At 40.9% G+C, this 18,479-nt stretch overlaps 1 protein-coding gene across 1 annotated transcript in view; it reads left to right on the top strand.

Moving 5' to 3' along the window:
- col9a1b (collagen, type IX, alpha 1b) overlaps window positions 1–18,479 on the top strand; it is a 137,560-nt gene that overhangs the window by 81,277 nt on the left and 37,804 nt on the right. The window contains exons 23-24 of the mRNA XM_060821282.1: window positions 12,086–12,139; window positions 15,140–15,211. Of these exons, the coding sequence (XP_060677265.1) occupies window positions 12,086–12,139; window positions 15,140–15,211 (126 nt within the window). The remainder of the gene's footprint in view (window positions 1–12,085; window positions 12,140–15,139; window positions 15,212–18,479) is intronic.

The following is an 18,479-nucleotide window of genomic DNA, read 5'->3' on the forward strand; positions in this document are numbered from 1 at the left end:
TGAATAGAATGGCAGTTTTGAAGAAATGATTTGAAGGTGCTTGATACCAAGAAGCCTTAATACATAGACAAATCTGTGAACGTGATAGGACTAGTTGAGAAAATTAAAGACACTTTTTCATCTGAATCAGATTCAAATCCCATTCTGGGACTTGAGAACCTAAAATCCAAGACTGATATTCCAGTCCAGTTTTGAGGGTCCACTGCAAAGCCAGAGGACCCATCTTTCACATGTGACATTAATATGAAGCCATGCTCAGGTGGATATAAAGGTTGTCCTGGCACTATCTCAAGAAGAGGCTTTTCAGTCCATTGAGTCTATGCTGCTCTAGCTACACTTTTGTCAATTACCTTTCAGTAAAGTACTTTTCAACACTTGACCCATAGCTTTGAATGTTATGAAATTTCAAATGCTCATCTACATACTTTTTAAAGCTGTGAGATTTCCTGCCTCTACTGCTTTCCCAGGCAGTGCATTCCAGATTCTCTTTGACTGAAAAAAAAATTTCTTCAAATTCCCTCTAAATCTCTTGACCTTCACATTAAAATTTGCTCTGTTGTTATTGGCCCTTCAACTAAAGGAAACAGCTGTTTTTTTATCCACCCTGTCCATGCTCCACTACTAGTCTTATATACCTCAATCACCTCCTCCCTTAGCCTTCTCTGTTCTAAAAGAAACAACCAGAGCTAATCCAGCCTCTCTTCACTGCTCAACCGTTTCATCCCAGGCAACATCCTGGTAAATCTCCTCTGCACCCCACCCTACCTATAGTGTGGTGACCAAAACGACACACAATTCTCCAGCTGTGGCCTAACCAACGTTTGTACAGCGTATCACTGCCCCACAACTATTTTGCTTCTTTGTGTTCTGGCTAAAGTGTACCCCCAAACAACTTGACAAAACGTGGATTATCTGGTCATTGTTACTTTGTTAATCACATTCACAAGAAATGTTAATAGAATATGGATGATCATCTCTGCTGACAGAACAGAAACCAAATCTGTGGCACCTGAGGCAGCATGGTGGCTCATTGGTTAGCACTGCTGCTTCATAGCGCTAAAGACCTGGGTTCAATCCCAGCCTCTGTCTGTGACTATATATGTGGAGTTTGCACATTCTGTCTGTGTCTGTGTGGTCCAAAGGTACGCAGGTCAGGTGAATTGGCTATGTTAAATTGCCCATACTGATAGATGCATGAGTCAGGAGGAAATGGGTCTGGGTGGATTACTCTTCAGAGGCTCGGTGTGGACTTGTTGGGCCAAATAGCTTGGTTTTACACTATAGGGAATCTAATCTAAAACCTCAGCTATGTGAACAACCAGTGAAGTTGTTGCTATTTTCATTTGAGTAGAAGGTAAGCAGGGATTGGATTGAAGTTTGATAGCTTTGATAGAATTAACAATGAGAAACTCTTTTGAGTAGTAGAGGTGACCACAGGACACCTGATTCAAGGTAGTTGGCAAAGAACTAAAGATGAGTTTAGAATTTTTTTGAACCTAGTGAGTTGTTATGGTTTACAATGCATGACTTAAAAGACTCAATAGATTAAATTGGAACATTTTTGAGGGATTTAGATTATTATTTGGAAAGTAAATCTTGATGGAGCTAAGAGGCAACTCACTACCACTATCTCAAGGGCATCTAGGGATTGGGTAATAAATACTGGCCCAGTGAGTGATGCCCACACCTCACAAGGGAATATTTAAAAAAAATTGGAAAGCTGTTTGAAAGAGTTGACAATGGCATGATAACTGAATGGTCTTCTTGTGTGCAGTTCTATGTTCCAACGAAACTGTCTGGAATTTAAAACTTTAGGTTCACAGTAGTGCGCCTGTGGAGAGGTTCATTTGTCCACTTAAATATGCTTTTCATCTAATAAGGCATGTAAGGTCAAAGATTTGCTGAAATTAATTGGTCTGTGATCATTAGCTGATTCATTATTGTAATTTCCAATGAACAGAATGACTAGACATTTCCTTAACAAATTCAACAATGATTTGTTAGTGAGACTTTATGTTGACTGAGTTGATCAGGATCTTAAAATCAATCGTTCAGAATTTCTGTCTTAGTGAGTAATTGCGAAATTTGTCCTGATGCCTTTGATCTCACAGACAAAAGAAAATGAATCCTGATTGATATGGCTCCTTATTCCAAAGAAGGAATAAAGGGAATGCCTCGCTGTCTTTGTGCAATTAGTATCACGCTGGTTCTATTTTATAACTGAATGTCAGTTAAAAATTTTAATTATGCCTATGAAGTGTTGGGAACATGTTTAATCCTCAATGGAGTGTTGCATTTACTTCAGACATTTTAAGGACTGCTGAGCATGGTAGAATTATGAGGTATTCTGTATGATTTATCCAAAAACAAGGAAGTTGTACAAGCCTCTTAATAAAAGTCTGGGTTAATCTCAGCCAGAATGTTGTGTTTGATTCTGAGGCATCCAAATTTTAGAAGGATATTGTAGAGGTGACTTACTGGAAAGGTTAGGATATAAGATCCCAGTTATGTCCAAAGATGCTTCAGTTATTTTCCTTTCGTGAGGACGAGGTCGTTTTTGAAAAGTTTCTGAGCTAACATCATTGAGAAGCAACACCACAACACCTGCAATCTCAGCTGATTGTTTTACTCCAATCCCAGAGCAGACATTAAAATTTGTTTATAATCCCAGATAAGGCTCCTATATTTGGATTCACTCTGAGGTGAGCTCCCAAGTATGGATACAGTATTTAAAATAGATCACATTTGAAATTCCAGTTAGCTGCCACAAAATTCCATGATTTTAAAGAAACAAAATAAAGTCCACACTCAAATAGTTCACCAGCTGCTCTGAGCAGAACATCCTGATCTCATGAGTCCTTTGCCTGAAGAAGGGCTTATTCCTGAAACGTCGATTCTCCTGCTCCTTGGATGCTGCCTGACCTGCTGCGCTTTTCCAGCAACACATTTTTCAACTCTGATCTCCAGCATCTTCAGTCCTCACTTTCTCCAATTTAGCCTGAAGAAGGGTTTATGCCCGAAACATCGATTCTCCCGCCTGACCTGCTGCGCTTTTCCAGCAACACATTTTTCAACTCTGATCTCCAGCATCTTCAGTCCTCACTTTCTCCTAGTTTAGCCTGAAGAAGGGTTTATGCCCGAAACATCGATTCTCCTGCTCCTTGGATGCTGCCTGACCTGCTGCGCTTTTCCAGCAACACATTTTTCTGCTTTGTCTCAATTGCCAGCTTCAGTTGCAAACCCATGCAAACTTTTAATTCCTGAATGTTTGTTGTCTGGAAGACAGCTTCCTTTGAATTGCACAATGATCCAGGGCTTTCCTGAGCTTCAACTGCTTAGCAGCATGGATTCACTGACCTTCAGCTGTCTTCTCTGCACTCTCATTCCATTCCTAGACCTTATGATCTTTTGGTCTTAGATTATTTATTCTCATACTTTTGACTTGAAAATAATACAACATGATCAACTCAACATCATGCACACACAAGTTCACAGTCAGACAGACATACAGATTGGCCACAGGTAAAGTTACTTTAATAGTTCAGTCTCTGGTAACAAATAGGTTAGACAAAGGGGAGCCAGTGGACATGATCTATTTGGATTTTCAGAGGGCCTTTTACAAGGTGCAGCACAGGAGACCATTAAATAAGAGCCCATTGCATTAGGGGCAATGTACTGACATGGCTAGAGGATTGGCTGACTGACAGAAGGTAGACAGTGGGGATAAAGAGATCTTTTCAGGATGGCAGCTAGTATCTAGTAGAGTTCTAGGGGGAACCTTAATTCTTCACATTATACACTAATGATCAGGGTGAAGGAACTGAGGGTTTTGTTGCTAACTTTGCAGATGACACAAGGATTGGTAGAGGGACAGGTAGTGTTGAAGAAACGGGAAGGCTTCAGATGTACTTGGATAGACTTGAAGAGTAGACAAAAAAGTGGCAGATAGAACGTAATGTGGGAAAGTATAAAATTATGCATTTTAGGAGGAAGAATAGAGGTGTAGATTATTTTATAAATGAGAGAAGGCTTTGGAAATCTGAAACACAAGGGACTTAGGAGTCTTATTTCAAGTTTCTCTTAAACTTGCAGGTTCATTTGACAGGAAGGGAAATGCAATGTTAGTATTCATTTCAAAAAGGCTAGAATACAAGAGCAGAGAGGTACTGCTAAAGATGTAGGAGGCTTTGATCAGACCACATTTGGAATATTGTGAGCAGTTTTGGGCTTCGTATCCAAGGAAGCGTATCCAAGGATGCTGGCAGTGACAGGGTCCTGAGGAGTTTGAGAACTCTGGATCTGCACTCAGTGGAGTTTAGAAAGAGATACTGAGAGGCCTGGATAGAATTGACTTTGAGAAGATGATTCCTCTAGTAGGAGAGACTAGGACCTGAGGGCATTGTGTCAGAATGAAGGGATGACCATTCGAACTGAGATGAGAAGGAATTTCTTCAGCCAGAGGGTGGTTAATCTATGTAACTTATTGCCACAGAGGGCTGTGGAGGCCAATGTCATTGAGTGCATTTAAGTCAGAGTTCTTGATTAATAAGGGGAACAAAGGTGACAGGGAGAAGGTAGGAGAATGAGTTTGAGAAATATGTCAGTCATGATTGAATCATGAAGCAGACTCAATGGGCTGAAAGGAGCAGAATTAGGCCTCATGGCCTTATGGCTCAGACTCTGTTGTCTCCCACATACAAGTCTTTCAATGGATTTGATGAGCTAAAGTTGAAAGGACGATCTTGTAAAGCATAGGATTACAACAGGATGTGAGATTCTTACAGATGAAATTTAGGAGTGTGATGTTTAAATGCATGTAAATATAACATCATAGCTTCTTCACCATGTAACCTCTTATATATTCCCATTCTCTTCTAAAATAGGCATGGTGTTCATGCTGATTCCACAAGTCATGTTTGTAGGTTAACACCAGTGTGGATTTGAGACAGTATCTTTATTTTGCAATAACCCATTCAATCTGATAATACCCTTTTGATTGGTTTCAAATGAAGGCATGGAATCACATCAATCTCAAAGTTATTTTGTGTTAATACATACTTAAACAGAAAGCTATGTGGACTTCCAGATATCCTTATTTGATTCGGTATTCACTTTTGACTTGGTACTGCCTGTAGCTTAAACGTCATCTGCCACATAATTTATAGCATAATTTTATTTTAACCAGTCTGTATCCAGTTTTGAAAACTATTCGCTAAATGTTCATAACACACTGAACTTGACAGTTAACTATTGCAATAGACCCTTTCGTAAGTTTGACAATCAATAAACTTTAGTAAATTCATGAAACACAACATATGTTTCACAAGCCACATTACTTCATTATGTTGAAATTTTAAGTAACCCAGGAGAATTCCTTAAACAGTGAATTTCAGCAGTTTTACTATCTTTCTTGAATAGACGAGTTCAAATCATTATTTTCTGATTTGTTGGAATCTTTCCAGAATGTAGGGAATTTTGAAAATAATGAAACCAGTCAAAATAGCATATCCACTATCTCAGTCCACTCTTAGTTCTAATAACATTCCCAGTAAACTTCCTCAGTAAGTGTAATTGTTTTACCTTCCTCCTTCTACTTCATTTCGTGATTGATGCTGGAAGACTGAGGTTGGCTAATGTGGTGCCACTGTTTAAGAAAGGTGGTAAGGACAAACCAGGGAACTGTAGACCAGCGAGCCTGACATCAGTGGTGAGCAAGTTGTTAGATGGAATCCTGAGGGACAGGATGTACAAGCATTTGGAAAGACAAGGACTAATTGGGGATAGTCAACATAGATTTGTGACTGGGAAATCATGTCTCAAACTTGATTGAGTTTTTTGAAAAAGGAACAAAGAGGATTGATGAGAGCAGAGTAGTAGATTGGATCTGTATGGACTTCAGTGAGGTGTTCGACAAGTTTCCCCATGGGAGACTGGTTAGCAAGGTTAGATCTCATGGAATACAAGGAGAACTAGCCATATGGATGCAGAACTGGTTCAAAGGGACAGAGGGTGGTTTTTCAGACTGGAGGCCTGTGACCAGTGGAGTGCCACAAGGATCGGTGCTGGGTCCACTACTTTTCATCATTTATAAAAATGATTGGGATGTGAGCATAAGAGGTACAGTTGGTAAGTTTGTAGATGACACCAAAATTGGAGATGTAGTGGACGGCGAAGAATGTTACTTCAGATTACAATGGGATCTTGATCAGATGGGCCAAAGGGCTGAGAAGTGGCAGACAGAGTTTAATTTAAATAAATGTGAGGTGCTGCATTTTGGGAAAGCAAATCTTAGCAGGACTTATACACTTAATGGTAAGGTTCTCAGGAGTGTTGCTGAACAAAGAGGCCTTGGAGTGCAGATTCATAGCTCCTTGAAAGTAGAGTCGCAGGTAACTAGGATAATGAAGAAAGCATTTGGTATGCTTTCCTTCATTGGTCAGAGTATTGAGTACAGGAGTTAGGAGGTCATGTTGAGACTGTACAGGATGTTGGTTAGGCCACTTTTGGAATATTGTGTGCAGTTCTGGTCTCCATCCCATCAGAAGGATGTTGTGAAACTTGAAAGGGTTCAAAAAAGATTTATAAGGATGTTGCCAGGGTTGGAGGATTTGAGCTAATGGGAGAGGTTAAATAGACTAGAGCTGTTTTCCCAGGAGCACCGGAGGCTGATGGGTGACCTTATAGAGGTTTATAAAATCATGAGGAGCATGGATAGGATAAATAGACAAAGTCTTTTCCCTGGGATAGGGGAAGGCATGGGTTTGGGATGAGAGGGGAAAGATATAAAAGAGACCTAAGGGGCAATGTTTTCACTCAGAGGGTGATACGTGTATGGAATTAGCTGCCAGAGGAAGTGGTGGAGGCTGGTACAATTGCAATATTTGAAAGTCATCTGGATGGGCGTATGAATAGGATGGGTTTGGAGGGATATGGGCCAGGTGCTGGCAGGTGGTACTGGGTTGGGTTGGAATATCTGGTCAGCGTGGACAAATTGGACTGAAGGGTCGGTTTCTGTGCTGTGCATCTCCATGACTCTACCCTCTACAGTGAAGATGGAGCAAAACAGCCATTCAATTCATTGACATTTTAAAAAATTTTGTATTAAGTTCCTGAGCTTCCTCTCTAGAGGACGACTGCTCTCTTTACTCATTCTTTGAATTTTTAAATATCTGTAAAAACTCTTACTTTATGTTTTTATACTTTTAGCTAACTATCTCTTATATTCTAAATTCTCCCTCTGTTCTTTAGTCAATCTTGCTGATTTTATATTCTGTCCAATCTTCAAACTTTCTGTCGATCTTCATGAACTTGTACACTCTTTTTCTTTCAATTTAACTTTCTTAGTTAACCATGGATGGTGCATCCTTCTTTTTGACTTGAATGTATCTTGCCTGAATTTTATTCAATATCTCCTTCTTTTTCTGCCACTGCACCTCTTGACTCAGCCCTTAAATTAATTTTCCAGTTTGCTTTAACCAACTTAGCCTTGACACCCTCATTAATTTATGTTTTAAATACGATTCTTAGACCTGGTGTTCCCTCCTTAAATAGGATGTCAGATTCAATCATGTTCTGATAACTTCTACCAAATAGCCCCTTTATTATGAAATAATTAATTAAATCTGTCCTGTACGTTATCAAATCTGGAGTCAGGTGTTGTCTGGTTGGTTCTAGAATGTTTAGCATTAAGAACGTTTCCTGAAAATACTCTATGAACTCATCTCCCAGGCTACCTTTGCCAATCTGATTAGATTAGATTAGACTTACAGTGTGGAAACAGGCCCTTCGGCCCAACAAGTCCACACCGACCCGCCGAAGCGAAACCCACCCATACCCCTACATTACCCCTTACCTAACACTACGGGCAATTTAGCATGGCCAATTCACCTGACCCGCACATCTTTGGACTGTGGGAAGAAACCGGAGCACCCGGAGGAAACCCACGCAGACACGGGGAGAACGTGCAAACTCCACACAGTCAGTCGCCTGAGTCGGGAATTGAACCCGGGTCTTCAGGCGCTGTGAGGCAACAGTGCTAACCACTGTGCCACCGTGCCGCCTGTAAATTAGATAGCCATGATTATCACTGTAATTTTCTCATGTTTCTTCCTGCATTTTACATCCTGCAATTTGGTTTGGGATCTATAAATAGTGTGTCTATTTGACCAACTGCCTTTACCATTTCTTATCACTCTCCAAACTGATTCCACAATTTAATCTTCAGAACTTTAGTGCCTTCTCTGGAATACTGTTCTCATTCTCAGTTAGCAGAGCTATCCCGCCATCCTTTCCTGGTTTCCCTGCCTTTCTGAAGTGACATGTATCTTGGACATTTAACTCTCAACCTCAATCATCTTGCAACCTTGCCTCAGCAGTAGCTGTTGACTGTGCAAATTTATTTTGGTTTGAAGTATCAATTTATCTTTTTCATTATGAACACTGTGTGAGTTCAGATACTGAGACTTTAGTTCTTTTTTAAACCATTTTCATAACCTCTCGTCATTATCTGCTGGCCATTATACTATGTCATACTCTGCCATACTCTGGTTATCATTTCCATTATTGCTACCTTGTTGACTTGCCTTGTCCTCTCTCTTTAATTTATTAGATGTTTCTACTCTTTATCTGTTGTTATATTATGTAGTTTAAACCTCTTATTGCCCTAATTATACAACTCGCCAGAATACTGCACCCAGTATGGTTCAGATAAAGACCATCCCTCTGGTATAGCTCCCTTTCCCCCTGTGCTGATGGCTGTGCCACATGAATTGAAACTGTTTTCTACCATACCAACATTTGAACCACACATTTAACTCTGATCTTATTCATCCGATTCCAATGTACTCATGGCTCAGGTGATCATGAGAGAGTATTGCCTGTAAGGTTCCTGTCTAATTTATCCCCAGTTGCTCAAACATACTCAGCAAAACCTCTTTCCTTTTTCTACCTGTCATTCATTCCTACACCAGAAATCACTAAATCCCTGCAGTGCAGGAAGAGGCCATTTGGTCCATCCAGTCTGCACTGACCGTCTGAAAAGCATCCCACTTAAACCGACTCGCCCATCTTATCCCTGCAAACCCTCACTAACCAAGGTTAAACTCCCCTAGCCTATACATCCCTGGACATTAGAGGGCAATTTAGAATAGCCAATCCACTTAACCTGCACATCTTTGGACTGTGGGAGGAAACCTATGAGAAAAATGGAGTATGTGCAAACTCCACACAGTTACCCAATGCTGCAAATGATTCTGGGTCCCTGGCTAACCACTGTCCCACTGTATTGCCCAGCATGAATCACAATGACTGGAACCTCACTCTTCTACTGCAAGTTTCTGAATAGCCAGAGCAGATATCTTGGGGAAACAACATAGCCCTCTGGACTATTGCTTTGGCATGCTGTACCACAGTGCCACCTCTAGTTTGTTGCAACTTTTGCTCTCATCCATTTAACATAGAACAGTACAACGCAGGAACAGGCTCTTTGGCCCACAATCTTATGCCGAACATGACGCCAAGTTAAACTAATTCTTTCTGCCTGTTCATGGTCCATATCCCTCCATTCCTTGTTTATTCATAGTTAAAAATCACACAGCACCAGGTTATAAACCAACAGGTTTAACTGGAAGCACACTAGCTTTCGGAGCGCTGCTTCTTCATCCTCCACAATCACCTAATGAAGGAGCAGCGCTCCGAAAGCTGGTATGCTTCAAATTAACCCTGTTGGACTATAACCTGATGTTGTGTGATTTTTAACTTTGTACACCCCAGTCCAACACCAGCATCTCCAAATCTTGTTTTTTCATGTGCTTATCTAAAAGTCCCTTAAACTCCTATGGTGTCTGCCTCCACCATTACCTTGTGGGCGGCGCGGTGGCGCAGTGGTTAGCACTGTTGCCTCACAGCGCCTGAGACCTGGGTTCAATTCCCGACTCAGGCGACTGACTGTGTGGAGTTTGCACGTTCTCCCCGTGTCTGCGTGGGTTTCCTCCGGGTGCTCCGGTTTCCTCCCACAGTCCAAAGATGTGCGGGTAAGGTGAATTGGCCATGCTAAATTGCCCGTAGTGTTAGGTAAGGGGTATATGTAGGGGTATGGGTGGGTTGCGCTTCGGCGGGTCGGTGTGGACTTGTTGGGCCGAAGGGCCTGTTTCCACACTGTAAGTAATCTAATCTAATCTACCCTTGGCAGCGTGCTCCAGGCACCTACCACTTCCTGAGTAAAAAACATATCCCTTATATCTTTGAACTTTCCCCATCTTACTTTTAATGCATGCTCTCTAGTATTAAGCATTTCAACTCTGGGAAAAAGAGTTTCATGGTCTGAAGTTGAAAGGAGCAGAGATATCTTACTGCAATTGTACAGGGCTTTGGTGAAACCACATCTTGAGTATTGTGAGAGGTTTTTCGTCTCCTCATCTGAGGAAGGATGTTTTGGCTGTGGAGGAAGTGCAATAAATGTTTACCAAATTGATCCCTGTGATGGCAGTACTAATATATGAAGAGAGACTGGCTTGGTTAGAACTGTATTCACTGGTGTTTAGAAGAACGAGGGAAGATCTCAGAAGGCTATGAAGTTCAAACAGGTTGGCATGGACCAGTTTGGGCCGAAGGAACCGAGTCCATGCTGTAGGACTCTAAGACTCTTTGATTAGATATATGCAGGTAAAGAGGTTCCGAAAATTTTGTCTGAAACATCGATTTTCCTGCTCCTTGGATGCTGCCTGGCCTGCTGTGCTTTTCCAGCACCACTCTAATCTGAACTCTGGTTTCCAGCATCTGCATTCCTCACTTTTGTCTAAATGCAGGAAGTCTTCCTGATGACCATGGAGTCCAGAACCAGGGGTCACAGTCTCAGGATACAGGATAGGCCAATTAGTACTGAGATCAGGAGAATTATTTTCCTCCCAGAAAATGGTGAGTCTGTGGAACTATCTGTTACAGAAAGTGATTGAGGCCAAACCATTGAATGTTTTCCAGAAGGACTTAAACTTAGTTCTTAGGACTTAAATTGATCAAAGAGTATATGGTGAAAACAGGAACAGGGTACTGAGTTGGATGATCATATTGAATTGCAGAACAGGCTTGGAGGGTTGAATGGTCTGCATCTGCTCTTTCTATGTTTCTTTGAAAGAACCTCAAAGTCATTGCAAAGACTGAGGCTCCTCCAGTTCTACATCCTTGATCTCCTTACCTGCCCAAGTCCCAGTCACACCCTCTGTCTCTGATCCCGAATCAAATCAGAAGACCTAATCCTATGCTATGTGACTGCTACCTGGTACAAAATAAACAGATAACTTTCCCTGTCCTTCTGCATTCTGGTGGCTGCAAATCGCTTCAAGGCCATGACTTTGACTCAAGCCACAGATATTTATGCAGATGTGGATCAGTGGTGCTGGAAGAGCACAGCAGTTCAGGCAGTATCCAAAGTGCAGCGAAATCGACATTTCAGGCAAAAGCCCTTCATCAGGAAGATGTGTTTGCCATAGATCACACTGGCATCTACAAGCTCCCACATTCTGTATCTTTCTGAACCTCTCCACTTTTTTTTCCCTCCTATAAAACCTTGACCAAGTCTTTGGTTGCTTATCATGATATCAACGCATGTGATTCAATGTTGAATTTCATTTTGTTAATCTTCATGGAACACCTTGAGATGTTTTATTACTTTCAAAGAGCTTTTTCAATATTTATTAGTGTTATTAAGTAAAGAATCAGATGCAATAATGTCATCCAAATGTTATCTGAGAACTATAACGTCACAACTGGTTCAGTATCCTGATCCAGAAGAAATCAGCAACATTTCCTGAGCATGCACAATTGGTGTTGAAGGTAATGAGTGAAAATTGAGGTATCATCAAAAGAGAAATACTCCAGATGCTGGAAATTTAAGACACTGCTTCTTTCCACTGCAGCTTCATAATCTTCACTGATCTTTGAGTACCTGGCATATTTATAGTGCCATGTCAAAATACAAATGTCATAACATATATTTTAATTTTACTACATTAGTGTTAGTAGACAGACCCTAACTGAATGTTGTAAATCATACAGAAATTCACCATCCATGTTTCTTTATTTTGAAAAGGGTGACCGAGGGCTGCCTGGTGATGTTGGTCCTGCAGGTCCACCTGGCCCAGCTGTGAGTATTTTCTTCATTGTTTTAGATATATCTTGTTGGACATGGGTCTTTTTTGCTAATGTTTATGTAATTTGTGTTCTTGCTCAATAAACCCTTTCTAGTTGGATTAATTACTGCTCCGTACATTGAAAGTAAGAAACAGAGAATGTAGGTTTGTTTTTCCACGATATTATCAAAGGCACCAATCTATTTAAAAATATAGCAGAGAATGGTGCCACTAAATAACAAAATTGATTTTAAATGAATATACTATTGTTCCATTAAAAACATTGCACTGCACGATTTCAATCTAATTTGCTGAAAATAAAATGAGAGCATTCAAGACCCAGTATGGGTCCTTTACTCATAATTATTCATATTAGAACATAGAGAACATAGAACATAGAACAGTACAGCACAGAACAGGCCCTTCAGCCCACGATGTTGTGCCGACCACTGATCCTCATGTATGCACCCTCAAATTTCTGCGACCAATGCATGTCCAAGAGCCTCTTAAATGTCCCCAATGATCCTGCCTCCACAACTGCTGCTCTCACAACTCTCTGTGTAAAGAACCTGCCTCTGACATCCCCTCGATACTTTCCTTCAACCAGCTTAAAACTATGACCCCTCGTGTTAGTCATTTCTGCCCTGGGAAATAGTCTCTGGCTATCGACTCTATCTGTGCCTCTCATTATCTTGTATACCTCAATTAGGTCCCCTCTTCTCCTCTTTTTCTCCAATGAAAAAAGTCCGAGTTCAGTCAACCTCTCCTCATAAGATAAGCCCTCTAGTCCAGGCAGCATCCTGGTAAACCTCCTCTGAACCCTCCCCAAAGCATCCACATCTTTCTTATAATAGGGTGACCAGAACTGGACGCAGTATTCCAAGTGCGGTTTAACCAAAGTTTTTTGAGCTGCAACAAGATCTCACGACTCGTAAACTCAATCCCCCTGTTAATGAAAGCCAAAACACCATATACTTTCTTAACAACCCTGTCCACTTGGGTGGCCATTTTAAGGGATCTATGTATCTGCACCCCAAGATCCCACTGTTCCTCCACACTGTTAAGAATCCTATCCTTAATCCTGTACTCAGCTTTCAAATTCGACCTTCCAAAATGCATCACCTCGCATTTATCCAGGTTGAACTCCATCTGCCACCTCTCAGCCATATCTCTGCATCCTGTCAATGTCCCGCTGCAGCCTACAACAGCCCTCTATACCATCAACGACACCTCCAACCTTTGTGTCATCTGCAAACTTACCGACCCATCCTTCAATCCCCTCATCCAAGTCATTAATAAAAATTACAAACAATAGAGGCCCAAGGACAGAACCCTGTGGAACACCACTCACCACAGACTTCCAGGCAGAATATTTTCCTTCTACTACCACTTGCTGTCTTTTGTTGGCCAGCCAATTCTGAATCCAGACAGCTATGTTCCCCTGAATCCCATTCCTCCTGACCTTCTGAATGAGCCTACCATGGGGAAACCTTATCAAACCCCTTGCTTGTATTAGGGATATTTAATGTTAAGGCAGTGAAGGTCATTAAAGTAAGCATTTTAATCTTAAGAGCATCATCATTGTTTAAGGTTTTGATTTCACTATGGGACAGTGGATGAGACGTAGACTGCAGGCTTCCAGTGACAACCCTGCTTTGCTGAGTGGCAAGTTGGTTGAGTTGAAACTTCTAGAGAGTACTGTTGGTTTCCTGCTGATATTTGAAGCAAACTTTGAATGAGTTTCAAGAGCCACTGGTTTATTGTATAGGTTGTCTTTTTAAAACCACTCATGGGCTGGCTGGGTCAGCATTTATTGTCCATCCCTAACTACAGTTAAGAGTTATTTCAATGACTTTGGAATAACACGCAGACCCAAAGATTTCCATCCCTAAAGTACAGAACCAGGCACGTTTTTGCAGCAGTCTCGATTTTCATCTGCCACAGTGAATTCAAACCCATATTTTAGAATGTTAACCTGTGGTTTTATCACTAGGCCACTGCCCCCAGCAGAGCTATTGTGAAACACCAGGACTGGCACTATCACAAGGCATTTGCTTAGGAAGGCACACTTTGGGATTAGCAAACTGCTAGCTTTTTATAAAAATTGGAATCAAAACCCTGACATTTTGAGCAAGCTGCTCTCGTAATTGGTCATCAGCTGCCAAAGGGAAAGATATTGTAACTTGTTTTGTCATGAGGCATTATCACAATGTGACAGTAGTGTCATTCTGATCCCACAAGCCACGGCCATTGTGTGACTCATATGGCAGGGTACTGGAGAACCCAATGTAGATTCAGTGAATCTCTAACTTAGCTGCATCCTTAATATGTCCCTGGATTCCTGGGACCTGCTTCATCTTTGAAAATCTTGCTGCCTGTTTTCAGTGACACCATTTCTGCTTGTGTCTCCTGGCATATGGAGGTGTGGGAGTTGGGGGTGGTGAGGGAGGTTGGGGGGGAGGTCGGGGGAATGATAAAGGTTGTAAGGAGTAGAGGGTAAGAATTTCACCTATACATGTTACTGTTTTTGGTGAGTTTTGTGGCATTGATGCACTATGTGCATTGTACCTGGAACAGTGTAGTTCTGTACTGCTCTTGCAAGTAAGGGGTAAGTCACCATCAATGGTTGTATTTACTCCTTGCTAGACAGTATTTATACAGTAACAGCAGAACTGCACCACAGGAGAATGAACTGAAAGAGCTCACTGTTCCTGAGGAATTTAAACCACAGGCAAAAAAAAATCATGTAAAAGTGAGCTGAAACAGACAGGGTCAGAAAGACTGCTGAAGAATGTTAAAGTACGTGCTAAAGTAATTCAGAGCTGAAGGTTTGAGAATAATTTTCAAATCAGCACCAGTGAAAGCAATACATTTCTGTTCTTTTGAAATATGAATAGCACATAAATAACATTAAGGTTTGTAATAATGATAACTCTCATTCTAAGTGCTGGATGATACTTCCAACACAAATATTTCCCTCCATGACTTCCTTTTCTTCCTTCTGAACATTGTAGGGTCCCGTTGGTGATATTGGCTATCCTGGTCTTCCGGGTCCAGCTGGTTTGCCAGGTGCTAAAGGAGATCGGGTAAGAAGCTTCTTTTTGTACTCAGAGCTCAGGAATAAATCAGAATCTTAAGTTACCCTCCGACACTCAGGAAGTTCCATATTGCAGTTGTTATACAAAGCTGTGCATTTGTCTGGATCAAAGGAGAGTCAAAGCAATGGAGGTAGATGGAGGTAGATCTCATCTAGGGATGATGTGAGAGTGAAAGGGATGGAGAGTTTGAGTGAGAGAGAGAGAGGGAGATTCTTATGATTATCCTTAATGCTGAGAGCAGTTTTAATTTTTTGACAAGTGTAATTTCATGAAAGAATACTTTGATGAAATGAGGACTTTTGCTAAATTTTCTCTAAGAAATTCACAAACATTAACACTTAATGAAACTGGATACAATGAATTATACTGGGACGAAAATTCTTATCCTTAGTTAAATGCAGAATTTCCCAATTTTTCTTTCTGTTGTTGAGATTAAATGAACTGCTAACAACAAAGATGTAACATTCATTGGCTTGAAAGTAAAGGTCAATGCTTAAGCAGTAAATATTCTTTAACAGTTCTCAGTGAATGTATCTATGAAAAGATTCTGCAGTAGTTCATACTGCAGATGACCGAAATACAGTGAGGAAATCCTAAAGCCTGTTGTGTCTATGCTGGCTCTTTGCCAGAATTATATAAAATTAAACACATGGCCTTGTTTTCTCCCAGAGACTTGTGTGTTCTTCTTTCATTTGTTTATTCTTTCTTTAAAAGGTGTGATGGTCTGTGCTCCAGCTGCTCAGTGTATTTAATCAGCCCCAGTCTTACAACAATTGCGTGCAGAGGTTTCTCCTTGCTTTTCCTATTCATGACAGATAACCATTTTTTTGTCACTAAAACTTGAGTCAGGAGGAGTTGGATTTTCCTCTGTCGGCCAAATAAAAATGTCTCATAATTTTAAGAATCTCAAATAAGTTTCCACTTAATCTTCTCTAATTGAAATAACTGCAAATCACTTCCCATGAGCTATGTCATCACTGTGAAATAATGCAGCATACTCTCAATGCCTTTGCAGTCCGCTGCAACTACAGGCTGTCTAATTATGAGCTGTCCATACAGTATTTGATATTCTGTGTCCAAATATCATCTAGTGCAGATTTGTTATAATCATTTTGTTCTTTTATTCAAAATGTCTTTGGCCTTTTTCAGTCAGTTTACTTGCCAACTTTCACTGTTTTAGAAATTTAATTCTATTAGCTTTAGGTTCCTACTCATATGAATTCTTCAACTACATATTTCTATTAAGTAGATTGTCCTGTTTTGTGTTTTCATCTAAATTATATTATCTAATGTCCTCATACTATGTTCACATCTTTGTCTTATTCCTGTACCATCAGCAAATTCAGAAATTGTGCCTACATCCAAATCTTCTGTTAATGTTCAAAGAAAAGTGGACCCTTTGAGAAGAAGGATGAAGAGATTTTCTTTCTCTCAGAGAGTCCTGCAACTTTGGAACTCTTTGCCTCAGAAGGTGGTGGAGGTGTTGTCATTGAATATTTTTAAGACAGAAGTGGATAGATTCTTGATTGACAGGACATAAGAACTAGGAGCAGGAATGGACAATTCAGCCCCTTAGGGCTGCTCCACCATTCAATACGACTATGGGTGACCTCATTTAATCTTCAATTGTACTTTCCTACCCGCTGCCCATCACTCTTTTAAACCTAGGTGTAGGTTTGCTCGCTGAGTTGAAAGGTTCAGTTCCAGACTTTTTAATCACCATACTAGATAACTTCATCAGTCACCCTCCAAATGAAGCACTGGTGATGTAGCCCGCTTTCTATGTAATTGTTTGAGTTTCCTTGGGTTGATGATGTCATTTCTGTGCTGACATCATTTCCTGTGGTGATGTCATTTCCTGTTCTTTTTCTCAAAGGGTGGTAGATGGATCCAAGTCAATGTGTTTGTTGATAGAACAAACAGTCAAATGTTCAATCAACAAATACATTTACTTGGATCCTATCTACCACTTCCTAAGATAAAAAACAGGAAATGACATCATCATTGGAAATGATATCACCACAGGAAATGACATCACCAACCCAAGGAAACTCAAACGTATAAATAGAAAGTGGGATACACCACCAGTGCTTCATTCGGAGGCTCACTGAAAATGTTACCTAGTATGGTGATGAAATGTCTGAAACCGAACCTTGCAGCTCAGCGAGCATAGAGTCATAGAGACACAGAGATGTACAGCATGGAAACAGACCCTTCAGTCCAACCTGTCCATGCCGACCAGATATCCCAACTCAATCTAGTCCCACCTGCTAGCACCTAGCCCATATCCCTCCAAACCCTTCCTATTCATATACCCATCCAAATGCCTCTCAAATGTTGCAATTGATCTCTGGCAGTTCATTCCATACATGTACCACCTCTGCATGAAAAAGTTGGCCCTTAGGTCTCTTTTATATCTTCCCCCTCTCCCTCTAGTGCTGGACTCCCCGACCCCCAGGGAAAAGACTTTGCCTGTTTACCCTATCAAGCCCCTCATAATTTTGTAAACTTCTATTAGGTCACCCCTCAGCTCTAACGCTCCAGGGAAATCAGCCCCAGCCTGTTCAGCCTCTCCCTATAGCTCAAATCCTTCAACCCGGGCAACATCCTTGTAAATCTTTTCTGAACCCTTTCAAGTTTCACAACATCTTTCTGATAGGAAGGAGACCAGAATTGCAAACAATATTCCAACAGTGACCTAACCAATGTCATGTACAGCTGCAACATGACCTCTCAACTCCTGTACTCAATACTCTGACCAATAAAGGAAAGCATACCAAATGCCTTCTTCACTATCCTATCTACCTGCAACTCAACTTTCGAGGAGCTATCCATTGTGCCACCGTGCTGCCCACAAGTTCACAGCTTGCGATGGCCGGGAATTTACTGTGTTCTGGTGTCCACTGCACTCTGAGGTAGTGAATTCTGCAAATTCATGACCCTTTGAGAGAAATAATTCCTCCTCATTTCTGTTTAGATCTCTCACTCCTTTGCCTCTCGTTCATTCTGGGGAAACATCCAATTGATTCTGGCTTTGTCAATCCTTTTTAGTATCTTATATATCTTAACTAAATCTCCTTTCATTCTTCTAAACCCTAATGAAATAGTAGGAATGTGAAATTTGAAACAGGTCAGTCACAATTTTATTGATTGGCAGAGCAGGCTCAAGGAACCGAATGGTCTACATCTGTTCCAACCACTGGAGTACATCAATTCCGATTCTTTCATCAATTCAAATAGGCACATCTACTGGAAC

This window comes from Hemiscyllium ocellatum, chromosome 3, assembly GCF_020745735.1.
Source record: "Hemiscyllium ocellatum isolate sHemOce1 chromosome 3, sHemOce1.pat.X.cur, whole genome shotgun sequence".
Classification (NCBI taxonomy): Eukaryota; Metazoa; Chordata; class Chondrichthyes; order Orectolobiformes; family Hemiscylliidae; genus Hemiscyllium; species Hemiscyllium ocellatum.